General features: G+C 43.6%; 1 protein-coding gene across 1 annotated transcript in view; it reads right to left on the bottom strand.

Annotated features, from left to right (window-relative positions):
* The window catches only part of AUNIP (aurora kinase A and ninein interacting protein), a 27,384-nt gene extending 14,005 nt beyond the window's left edge, over positions 1–13,379 (bottom strand). Inside the window, exon 1 of the mRNA XM_003809475.7 lies at positions 13,190–13,379. Within this exon, the coding sequence (XP_003809523.4) occupies positions 13,190–13,267 (78 nt within the window). The 5' untranslated portion in view covers positions 13,268–13,379. The remainder of the gene's footprint in view (positions 1–13,189) is intronic.

The raw sequence follows: 13,379 nt of genomic DNA, 5'->3' as shown, positions 1-13,379 counted from the left end.
GGAGATCTGATATGTCTACATCCACTGGCATTACTAAGTCTCATAAAAGGGTGCTCCCAGGCCGGGTGCGGCGGCTCACGCCTGTAATCCCAGCACTTTGGGAGGTCAAGGCAGGCAGATCACTTGAGGTAGGAGTTCGAGATCAGCCTGGCCAACATAGTGAAACCTCATCTCTACTAAAAACACAAAAATTAGCCAGGCATGGTGGCGTGCACCTGTAGTCCCAGCTACTTGGGAGGCTGAGGCAGGAGAATCACTTGAACTCAGGAGGTGGAGGCTTCAGTGAGCAGAGATTGGGCCACTGCACTCCAGCGGGCAACAGAGTGAGACTCCATCTCAAAAAAAAAAAAAAAAAAGCCAGGTGTGGTGGCTCACACCTGTAATCCTAGCACTTTGGGAAGCCAAGGCGAGCAGATCACCTGTGGTCAGGAGTTCAAGACCAGCCTGGCCAATGTGGTGAAACCCTGTCTCTACTAAAATACAAAAATTAGCCAGGCATGATGGCAGATGCCTCTAATCCCAGCTACTCAGGAGGCTGAGACAGGAGAATTGCTTGAACCTGGGAGACAGTGGTTGTGGTGAGATCGCACCACTGCACTCCAGCCTGGGCAGCTAAGCGAGACTCCGTCTCAAAAAAGGGTACTCCCTGCTAATGAGATTTTTTTCACTTAAAGGCCATAATGCATGCATATCAGAGGTCATTGTACATTTACTCTCAGTTTTGCTCTAATAAGGACTACTTATTGAAGATCTGTTTAAATCTTCTCTTATTTTAACTACTTCCATTATAGCAGTGGCTGCATATGGCTCTCTCGGTCACAGAGATGACAGTCCTATAAAAGAAAGACGACCATTGTGCCTCAACTGAAATGCAGTGGAGGAAGAATCCTCACCCTGGAGCAAATCCTGAATCCCCCTGGAAAGTGTTAACTTCAACAGAAGTATTGTAGTATATGGATACAATCAGCAGCTATATACCTATTCTCCCAATTTCCAAATACTATTTCAAGTCACATTTTCTATTTTTATTTTTCTCTGTCCTTTACCTACTCAGCTACCAATTTCCAGCTGCTAAATGTAATCATATGTGAAGATGCAAAAGGGCTTTAAAAGACACTGAGAGCTGGTCCAAATAACTGGACCAAAATTATAGCTTAAAAAACAGTTTTGTGTTTTTTTTTTTGTTTTTTTTTTGAGACGGAGTCTCACTCTGTCACCGAGGCTGGAGTGCAGTAGCACGATATTGGCTCACCACAACCTCTGCTTCCTAGGTTCAAGTGATTCTGCTGCCTCAGCCTCCCGTGTAGCTGGAATTACAGGCATGCGCCACGATGCCAGCTAAATTTTTTTTGTATTTTTAGTAGAGATGAGGTTTTACCATGTTGGCCAGGCTGGTCTTAAACTCCTGACCTCAAGTGATCTGCCCACCTCAGCCTCCAAAAGTGCTGGGATTACAGGCATAAGCCACCACACCCAACCTTAAAAAACATTTAAGCAATCCCCTACTAAGCCTATTTAGGTTCTTCTTGAGCGTACCTATACTTTTATATAGAGAGAGACTAATAAACCAAAATAAAAATAAACAACTGGCCAGACACAGTGGCTCACACCTGTAATCCCAGCACTTTGGGAGGCACATCACTTGAGCTCAGGAGTTCAAAACCAGCCTGGCCACATGGTGAAAGCCAGTCTACCAAAAATACAAAAAAATTAGCCAGGTACAGGGGCGCATGCCTGTGGTCCCTGCTACTTGGGAGGCTGAGGTGAGAGAATCGATTGAGCCCGGGAGGCAGAGGTTGCAGTAAGCCAAGATCACGCCACCGCACTCTAGCCTGGGTGACAGAGTGAGACCCTGTCTCAAAAATAAAATAAAATAAACAACTAAAAATAAACAACTTTCAACTTCTGCCATCCTGGACTAAGCCCTTGTTATTTCTTACCTAAACTTCAGCAGTATCCTCCAAATTCCTCTAGCCTACCTGTCAGGATACTACACACTCTCAAATAACCACTAATGGGTTAATCGTCTTAAGAGATAGCTCCCATGACAACAATTTCCATCAATTTCCAACAACATAGCACTAGTTTACCCTCCTAAGCTCACCTTCAACTCCAGGGAATAGTCTACACTTTAGCCAAATTGAATTATTCCCTATGTAGTAAAGAATCTTGGCCAGGTGCGGTGGCTCGTGCCTGTAATCCCAACACAGTAAGACCCCGTCTCTACTAAAACCACAAAAATAATTAGCCTGGGTTGGTGGTGCACGCCTGTAATCCAGCTACATCAAAGGCTGAGGCAGGAGAATCGCTTGAACCCAGGAGGCGGAGGTCGCAGTGAGTCGAGATCGTGCCATTGCACTCCAGCCCGGGCAAAAAGTTTTTTTGAAACTCCGTCTCAAAAAAAAAAAAAAAAAAAAAGAATCTTACGCAAGGAGAGGCCTGGCAGCTCCTGAGAGATAATCTCTAAATCCTTGGAATGTCCCACCTGATAGGAGTGTTTTGTTTTGTTTTTTAACCTGGGAGCTTTGGGCCACACCAAATAATCTGTGCTAACAATGTGATTTATGGAGGGGTCTTTAGGCCATGCATTAACAGCATTACCTCTATAAGGGCTGAAAACTAAAGTCAGCAGGAAGGTGAGTCAACCACATGCATGTGACTAAGCCCCCAAAACAACTCTGGATATCAAGGCTCAGTTAAACTTCCATGATTGGCAGTACTCTGTGTGTACTGTTACATATCACTGCTGAGAGCAGTTGGCATTGTCTATTTCTTCACTAGGAGGACACTGGAAGATTTAGGCTTGGGATTCTCCCAGACTTGGCTCTCTATACCCCTGCCATTGGCTGATTTTCATTCGTGTCTCCTCACTGCAATAAACTGTAACCATAACAGCTTTCAGTGACTTCTGTGAGTACTTCTAGCAAATTATGAAACCCGAGAATGGTTTTGGGGACCCCCAAACTTGAAGTTGCTGTCAAAAATTATGGTGGTCTTCAAGACTCCTTAACTTTTATTTCATGTTTCACAAACATCCCTTATACTTCCTGCTTCTGCGGCACTATTCATAATGTCCCACTGCACTCCCATTTCCAACAAAATCTGGCCCTTCATTTAAGGTCTAACTCTTCCACAAAGCGTCTTTCTTTTCATTTTAACAGCTTTATTAATAGAGATACAATTCACATACCATAAAATTTGCCCATTTAAGTATACAGTTAAGTTTTAGTATACTTATGAAGTTGTGTAATTATCACCGAATCTAATTTTAGAACAGTTCTTATTTCCCCCAAAAGAAACCCTCTAGCCTTAGCAGTCATTCCTCATTCCCATCCCACCCCAGGCCCAGAAAATCACTTACTTTCTTTTCTACAGATTTGCCTATTCTGGGCCTTTTATGTGTCATACAATATCTGGTCTTTTGTGACTGGCTTCTTTCACTGAGCCTAATGCTTGGAGGTCCATCCATGCATGTATCAATACTTCACTCTTTTTTATTGCCAAATAATATTCCATTATATAGATATACCATTTTGTGTTATTTTGTTTGTTTGTTTGAGACAGGGTCTCATTCTGTCACCTAGGCTGGAGTGCAGCTACGCAATCTTGGCTCACTGCAACCTCTGCCTCCTGGGTTCAAGCAATTCTTCTGCCTCAGTCTCCTGAGCAGCTGGAATTACAGGTGCCTGCCACCATGCCTGGCTAAGTTTTGTATTTTTTTAGTAGAGACGGGGTTTCATCATATTGGCCAGGCTGGTCTTGAACTCCTGACCTCAAGTGATCTGCCCCATCTCAGCCTCCCAAAGTGCTGGGATTACAGGCGTGAGCCACTGCACTCAACCCTAGATATACCATTTTGTTTACCAGTTGATGTTCACCAGTTGATGACTACTTGGATTGTTTCCACTTTTTGGCTATTATGAGAAACGCTGCTAAGAACATTTGTGTGCAAGTTTTTGTGCAGACATACGTTTTCCTATCTCTCGGGGGTACATACTTAAATGGGGCAAATTTTATGGTATATGAATCATATCTCAATAAAGCTATGATCACATCAGCACTCTGGGTGTGATCATAGCACTCCAGTCTGGGTAACAAATTGAGACCCTGATTCTAAAAACAACAACAACAACAAAAACAAAACAACTGACCATAAATATAAGGGTTTACTTCTGGACTTTCAATTCCTTTGATCTATAATGTGTCTACCTTTATGACAGTATCAAACCATCTTAAGTACTGTAACTGTATAGTAATTTTGAAATCAGTACATGTGATTCCTCCAACTTTGTTACTCTTCAAGCTTGTTTTGGCTTTTCTAGATCCCTCCGATGTCATGAATTTCTGGATCAGACTGTCAATATCTGCAAAAAGGACAACTGAGATGCTGATAAGGACTGCACTGATTCTGTAGATCAATTGGGGCATATTCCTATCTTAAGTCTTCTGATCAATGAACATGTAATGTCTTTCCATTATTTACATTTTTAATTTCTTTCAATGAGTTTTATAGTTTCCAGTGTATGTCTTGCACTGTTTTGTTAAATTTATGCCTAAGTATTTTATTCTATTTGATTCTATTGTAAATGAAATTATTTCCTTAGTTTCATTTTTTGGATAAAATCCTACCATACAGAAGTACAACTGATTTTTGTATCCCGTCACACTGCTGAACTCATTTTTTCTAATTTTTTAAGTGGATTCCTTAGGATTTTCTATACATAAGATCATATTTTCTGCAAACAGATAATTTTACTTCTTCCTTTTTAATCTGGATATCTTTTATTTCTTTTTCTTGCTAAATTTCCCTGCATAAAATCTCTAGTGCAATGGTAAACAGAGTGGCAAGATCTTTGTCTTGTTGCTGATTTAGGAGTGGAAACATTCAGTCTTCTTCCATTAAGTATGATGTTAACTGGGTTTTCATAGATGCCCTTTGTGAGGCTGAGAAAATTCCCTTTTATTCCTGGTCTGTTGAGTGTTTTAATCACAAAATTATGTCAGTCAAAATGCTTTTTCTGTGTCTATTGACATGATTATGTGGTTTTTGTCTTTTATGCTATTAGTATGGTATATTAATTGGTTTTCAAATTTAAACCAACCTTGCATTCCTAAGATAAATTCCTCTTGGTCATGATTTATAATCCTTTTTATGTGTTGCTAAATTTGTTTTGCTTGTATTTTGTTGAGTATTTTTGTATCTGTATTCATAAAGGATACCAGACCATAATTTCCTTTTCTTGTGATATCTTGGTCTAGTTTTAGTATCAGAGTAATACGGGCCTCAAAATGAGTTGGAAAGTGTTCCCTCCTCTTCTATTCTATTTTTTTTGAGAGAGTCTGAAGGATTGGTATAATTCTTTAAATGTTTGGTAGAATTCACCAGAGAAACTATCTGGACCTGGACTTTTCTTTGCAGGAAGTTTTAAAATTACTAATTCAATCTCTTCGTTATAGGTCTATAGACCAAAGGAATTGAACTGAAAGTCCAGAAGTAAACCCTTACATTTACAGTCAGTTGATTTTTATCTATTTCTTCTTGAGGCAAGTTTGGTAGTCTGTGACTTCCTAGGAATTTGTCCATTTCATCTAAGTTATCTAAATGTGTTAGCATACAGTTGTTTATAGTATTCTCTTATAATTATTTTTATCTCTTTATGTTCTTTTTTAGACAGTCTCACTCTGTCGCCCAGGCTGGAATGCAGTGGCACAATCTCGGCTCACTGCAACCTGTCTCCCGGGTTCAAGTGATTCTCCTGCCTCAGCCTCCCGAGTAGCTGGGACTACAGGCACACACCAACATAACTGGCTAATTTCTGTATTTTTAGTAGAGATAGGGTTTTTTCAGCCACCTCACCTGGCCTCTTGCTGACTGACTGATTGAGACAGGGTGTCACTCTCTTACCCAGGCTGGAGTGCAGTGGCTCAATCACCGCTCAGTGCAGCCTCAATCTCCCTGGGTTCAGTGATCCTTACACCTCAGCCTCCTGAGTAGCTGGAACTACAGGCATGTACCACCACATCAGGCTAATTTTTGTATTTTTTGGTAGAGATAGGGCCTCCCTATGTTGCCCAGGCTGGTCTTGAACTCCTGGGTTCAAGGGATCCTCCCACCTCAGCCTCCTAAAATGCTGGGATTATAGGTGTGAGCCACTGTGCTCTCTTTTATTCTTGATCAGTCTAGCTAAAGGTGTGTTGAGTTTGTTGATCTTTGCAAAGAACCAACTTTTGATGTTGATTGTTTTTCTTTACTATTTATTTTCACTCTAAATTGTATTATTTCCTTCCTTCTGGTCACTATGGGTTTAGATTGCTCTTCTTTTTCTAGTTTCTTAAGGTAGAAGATTAGATTATTTAAGGTTTTTTTTTTTTTTTTTTTTGAGACAGGAGTTTCACTCTTGTTGCCCAGGCTGGAGTGCAATGGCACGATCTCAGCTCACTGCAACCTCCGCCTCCTGGGTTCAAGCAGTTCTCCTGCCTCAGCCTCCTGAGTAGCTGGGATTACAGGCGCCTGCCACCACGCCCAGCTAATTTTGGTATTTTTAGTAGAGACAGGGTTTCGCCGTGTTGGCCAGGTTGGTCTCAAACTCCTGACCTCGGGTGATCCACCCACCTCAGCCTCCCAAACTGTTGGGATTACAGGTGTGAGCCACTGCGCCTGGCCGAGATTCTTTTTAATAAAAGCATTTACAGCTATACATATCCCTCTAAGCATAGTGTTAGTTGCATCCCATAAATCTTGGTGCATTATATTTTTGTTTTCATTTATCTCAAAGTACTTTCTATTATAATTTTCCTTTTGATTTCTTCTTTGACCCTTGGTTATTTAGAAATGTGCTGCTTAATTTCAACCTATTTGTGGATTTTCTACTTTTTCTTCTGTTACTGATTTCTACTTTCATTCCATTATGGAGAATATACTTTGTATGATTTCCATCTTTCTAAATTTATTGAGATTTGTTTTGTGACCTAGTATTTGTGGAGAATGTTCCATGTGTCATGGAGAAGACTATGTATTCTGCTGTTGTTGGGTAGACTGTTCTATATTTTTGTCTGTTAGGTCTACCTGGTTTATAGTATTGTTCAAATCTTTTTTCCTTGTTGATATCCATGATTGAAAGTGGGTATTAAAGTCTCCAAATATTGTTCACAAAATCTTTCTTAATATTAGCTGTATTAGTGTTGTATTGCTTTGTAACGAATTACCACAAAACTTAGAAGCTTAAAACAATAAACATTCAGCCGGCGTGGTGGCTCATGCCTGTAATCCCAGCACTTTGGGTGGCGGAGGCAGGCGGATCACCTGAGGTCAGGAGTTTGAGAACAGCCTGACCAACATGGTGAAATCTCATCTTTACTAAAAATACCAAAATTAGCCAGGTGTGGTGGTGGGCGCCTGTAATTCCAGCTACTAAGGAGGGTGAGGCAGGAGAATCGTTTGAACCCATGAGTCAAAGTTTGCAGTGAGCTGAGATCATGCCACTGCACCCCAGCCTGTGTGACAGAGCAACTCTGTCTCAAAAAACAAATAAACAAACAAAAACAAAACAAAAAAACATTAATCTCACACAGCTTCTCAGGGTGGTTAGCTTGGTGGTTCTGGCTCAGGGTCTCTCATGAGGTTGCATTCATGATGTTGGCTCAGGCTACAATCATCTGAAGCCTTAACTGGGGCTGAAAGGATCCACTTCCAAGATAGCTCACTAACATGGCTGTTAGCAGGCTTCATGTAGCAACATGGAAGCTAGCTTTTCCCAGAGTGAGCAATCAAAAGAGGTCACAAAGCCATTTATGACCCAATCTGAAAAAGTCACACACCATCAGTTCCCGCAATATTCTATTCATTAGAAGCAAGTTACGGCCCGGCGCAGTGGCTCACGCCTGTAATCCCTTTGGGAGGCCAAGGCAGGTAGATCACCTGAGGTCAGGAGTTTGAGACCAGTCTAGCCAACATGATAAAACCCTGTCTGTACTAAAAATACAAAAATTAGCCGGGCATAGTGGTGCATGCCTGTAATCCCAGTTACTCATAAGGTGAGGCAGGAGAACTGCTTCAACCCAGCAGGTGGAGGTTGCAGTGAGCCAAGATCATGCCACTGCACTCCAGTCTAGGCAACAGAGTAAGACTCCATCTCAAAAAAATAAACAAACAAATAAATAAATAAATAGCAAGTTACCAAGTCCAATCCAAACATAAAGGCAGGAGAATGAAGCTCCACCTCTTGAAGGGAAGAGTGTGGACATATTTTGAAACCATCACAGTCCACCTTCTGGCCCCAAATTACTTACATTCTTCCCATATGCAAAATATACTCCCTCCCTCCCAAAACTCTACAAAAATCTCATCTCTTTATAGCATTAGCTTAATATCAAGGATACTAGCATCTAAAACAGGTACATGTGAAGTCCAAAAATGTAGTTTAAATACAGTTCCTTTAGATCTGCAGGCCTGTGAACTAAAGACAAATTATCTTCCCTCATACATGTAACATACAATTTGGAACAGGCATAACTGTTACAGACATTATGTTCAAAAAGGGGGAAATAAGAGGTATAAGTGGGTCACCAGTCTGAAATCCAGCCAGGCATTTATTATCTCACAACTTCTGTGCATGAAGAATTTGGGTTAAGCCTAGATGGGTGGGTCTGTCTCACAGTCTAGTGAGGTTGCATTCAAAATATCAACTAGAGGTGCGGTATCCAATTTCAAGATGACTCCCTCACTCACACAACTGTTGGCAAAAGGCCTCAGCTCCTCACTGCATGAACCTCTCCACAGAGCTGCTTGAGTGTCCTCACAACATGACAGCTGGCTTCTCCCAAAGAGACAATGAAGCTAAAGCTGCAATGTCATTTATGACCTAGATTCAGAATTCTTTCTTTTTTTTTTTTTTTTTTTTTGAGATGGGGTCTCACTGTATCACCCAGTCTGGAGTGCAGTGGCGCAACCTTGGCTCACTGCAACCTCCACCTTCTGGCTTCAAGCAATTCTCCTGCCTCAGCCTCCTGAGTAGCTGGGATTATAGGCACCCGTCACCAAGCCTGGCTAATTTTAGTATTTTCAGTAGAGATGGGGTTTCACCATGTTGGCCAGGCTTAGACTCAGAATTCTAACACTATAACCTACCACATTCTATTCATTGGAGTCACTAAATACTGTCTGTGCTCAAGGAAAGGGGAATTAAGTTCTTTTAGAAGGAAAAGTACTGAAGAATTTGTGGATGTACATTAAAACTGCCACACTCCTCCGCCCATGATAAACTTTTTTTATTTTTTGTGGAGTTGCGGTCTCATTATATTGCCCAGGATGGTCCCAAATTCCTGGCTTCCCAAAGTGCTGAGATTACAGGCACGAGCCACAGTCCTGTTTAATTTTTTTTAAACAAACATATATTATTTTCATAATATAAAAACAAAATGAAAGCAAATCTAGTATACATACAAGGCCTAAGTAACGAGGCCAAATGGGTAGTTCAAATTAGGAGAGAAGCAAACTCACTCCAAACATAGACTACTATTGTCTACTGGCCAGACTACAAACTACTCATTCTCTCAAAAATAGCAAACCATTCTGTTTAGAGATGAAGGGGGAAGAGGCATGTTTTCAAAAACACAGACACTAGCTACTGCCCATCCATCCCTGACATTAAAACTCAAAGGACTGTATGCCTATTTGATAGCCACTCTAGGAAGAGGCACCTTGTGAAAGGGAATCTTTAGTACTCTTCTCTGGGTTGGAAGTCAGAGTAATAGTTAATAGTCAGGAACCAAAGATTTTAACAAGTATCTTTGGGAATCAAGTAACAAGAAGGAGAAATGGTGTTAGTGAGTATGGTCATAAGATCCAGGCCTCTAGAAATCAGAATAAGTTAAGGGCCTAGAGATCCTGGAGGATTCCATAACTGTCATGCACTACATCAACAAGACAAATGTTTTCACCATAACATTGCCAGGGAAAAAGGCAGGATTTGGGGGTATAAGAATTATAGACAGACCAGGCACGGTGGCTCATGCCTGTAATCCCAGCACTTTGGGAGGCTGAGGCAGGTGGATCACTTGAGGCCAGGAGTTCGAGACCAGCCTGGTCAACATGGTGAAACCCTGTCTCTACTAAAAATACAAAAATTAGCCAGGTATGGTGGCACACGCCTGTAATCCCAGCTACTCATGAGGCTGAGGAAGAGAATCGCTTGAATCTGGGAGGCAGAGGCTGCAGTGACCCGAGATCATGCCACTACACTCCAGCCTGGGTGAAAGAGCAAGACTCCATCTCAAAAAAAAAAAAACAAAACAAACAATAAAACAAGATTAGGCTGGGCGTAGTGGCTCACGCCTGTAATCCCAGGAGGCCGAGGCAGGTGGATCACCTCAGGTTGGGAGTTCAAGACCAGCCTAACCAACATGGAGAAACCCCGTCTCTACTAAAAATACAAATTCACCTGGGCAAGGTGGTGCATGCCTGTAATCCCAGCTACTCTGGAGGCTGAGGCAGGGGAACTGCTTGAACCCGGGAGGTGGAGGTTGCAGTGAGCTGAGATCGCACCACTGCACTCCAGCCCGGGCAACAAGAGCAAGACTCCATTTCAGAAAACAACAACAACAACAACAACAACAAAACAGAATTATAGAGAGACAAATATTGGCTCTCCTCTTCCCTGTGGAATATTCCCTTTCTCGCTCTCCTGAACTCTTCCTAATTCTATTTCTGTTCTCTTTCTAAATTAAACTGGTGGCTGGGTGCAGTGGCTCACACCTGTAATCCCAGCACTTTGAGAAGCCACGGTGGGCAGATCACTTGAGCTCAGGAGTTCAAGACCAGCCTAGGTAACACAGCGAAACCCCGTCTCTACAAAAAAAAAAAATACAAAAAATGAGCTGGGCTTTGTGGCACTATGCCTGTAGTCCCAGCTACTCGGGAGGATGAGGCAAGAGGATCACCTGGAGCCCGGGGGCGTTGAGGCTGTAGTTAGTCGTGATTACGCCACCGCACTCTAGCCTGGGTGACAGACTGAGGCCCTGTCTCCAAAATTAACTAACAAATCAAAGTGGTATACAAGTTTCCCACGCATCCCATGTCATTCAAGAATGTATTCAAAGGGTACAAACAGCTTATTCCTAATTCAAGGAGTAATAAATAGCTATTGCACATTTTGATTTTTTTTTTTTTTTTTTTTTTGAGACTGAGTCTTCTGTCACCCAGGCTGGAGTGCAGTGGCACGATCTCGGCTCACTGCAACCTCCACCTCCTGGGTTCAAGCAATTCTCCTGTCTCAGCCTCCCGAGTAGCGGGGATTACAGGTACCTGCCACCACGCCCAGCAAATTTTTGTATTTTTTATAGGAGAGACGGGGTTTCACCATGTTGGCCAGGCCGGTCTCAAACTCCTGATCTCAGGTGATCCGCCCGCCTCGGCCTCCCAAAGTACTAGGATTACAGGCGTGAGCCACCGCACCCGGCCATTTTGATAATTTTTAAAAAAATAAAACAATCGGCCGGGCACGGTAGCTCACGCCTGTAATCTCAGCACTTTGGGAGGCCGAGACGGGCGGATCACTTGAGGTCAGGAGTTCAAGACCAGCCTGGCCAACATAGTGAAACCCTGTCTCTACTAAAAATACAAAAATCAGCCGAGCGTAGTGGCGGGCGCCTGTAGTCCCAGCTACTCGGGAGGCTGAGGCGGAAGAATCGCTTGAACCCGGGAGGCGGAGGTTGCAGTGAGCTTAGATCGCGCCACTGCACTCCAGCACGAGCAACAAGAGTGAAACTCCATCTCAAAAATAACAATAATAATAATAGGCCGGGCGCAGTGGCTCACGCCTGTAATCCCAGCACTCTGGGAGGCTGAGGCGGGCAGATCACGAGGTCAGGAGAGCGAGACCATCCTGGCTAACACGGTGAAACCCTGTCTCTACTAAAAATACAAAAAATTAGCCGGGTGTGGTGGTGGCCGCCTGTAGTCCCAGCTACTCAGGAGGCTGAGGCAGGAGAATGGCGTGAACCCCGGAGGTGGAGCTTGCAGGGAACTGAGATCGTGTCACTGCACTCCAGCCTGGGCGACAGAGCAAGACTCCATCTCAAAAAATAATAATAATAAATAATAATAATAAAACGATCAAATTTCTTATCTATAAAACCAGGATAATGACAAAATCTACTTTACTGAATTTTGGTGAGTACCTGCCATTGATAAAGTGTATAAAGTCTCGGCAAAATGCCTGACACACAGAAAGCACTCAATAAAGGTTAGGTATTGTTGTTATTATTTATACACCTCTTTTCTTCCCTATAAGACTGTGAGCAACCTGAGAGCAAGAATCCTGCCCCTAGTGTCTGTTTTGAGCCTGTTTTCCGTATGTAAAATGGGTATCATTACACTATCTACCATATAGAATTGTACCAAACAAGGTAACATACCTAAAACACTTAGCACCAGCATAAAATGCTCAATAAACATGAATGATTATTATCTCGCACTTTTGTTTCTTTACAGTGACTGAAGAGCATCTTGCCTAGGTGACAGACCTGAATGTGATTTCCAGCTCCTTCTAGTTAGGCGGGCCTAGGTTAGTTACTGAACCTCAGTTTCCTCATTCCCAGTAAGAATGACGATACATATAACGCATATTCAGTATCTAATGCAGTATCCGGCACCCAGTGACTGCTCAGTACATAGGAGGCCAGCTCCCCTTCCCATAGCTTCTACTTTTCCCCTCAAAGTTACCGGTTCTGGGCAGGTAGTTGGCCTGCAACTTGGCAATTTGGGTGGAAACAGACCCCGGGGTGAGAATTTCCCCAATTTGCATTCGCATCCATCTCCCAATGCTCCAGCCTCTACTAGGACGTCTCACAGGGACTGTGGCCTCCTAGGGAGCCTGGTCAGTTCAACTGCTCCGAGCGAACTTTCCCTCCGCCTCTCCCACACCTGAACCTTCGCCGCCCCTCCCTGCGCACCGCTCCTCCGCACCCCTCAACAGCACGCTCCTTCCTTCCGTCCCTCCCATCCTCCCCAAGCCCCATTTTTCAACCTTCTTCAGACCACAATCCCTCTCGCCTGTGAATCCCCAACGCTGTTCCCTTCTCTGTCCCCGACTTCGCTTTCATCATCTCCAGGTGTCCCCCAAACTCCTCCCGTCTTACGCCTCCAGGCCCTACCTGGTTCCCAACGCCCTCTCACCCCCCAGCGTCCCACCTGCACTTTCCGCCTCTTCAGCGCCGCCGCGTCCAGCCACACGCCGCAGGCCTCCTCCTCGGGGCCTGTCCGCCTCATGGCCGCTGAGGAGACGAAGCCGGCAGGACGCCGGCGCAGGCTCCCGGCGCCTCAGGGAACGCCAGAACCGCGGCCGCCGACGTTCGGATCTCGCGCCAACGCTGGGGGCGGG

The sequence above is a fragment of the Pan paniscus genome, chromosome 1 (genome assembly GCF_029289425.2).
Source record: "Pan paniscus chromosome 1, NHGRI_mPanPan1-v2.0_pri, whole genome shotgun sequence".
Taxonomy (NCBI): Eukaryota; Metazoa; Chordata; class Mammalia; order Primates; family Hominidae; genus Pan; species Pan paniscus.
This window is presented reverse-complemented; position numbering and strand designations above follow the sequence as displayed.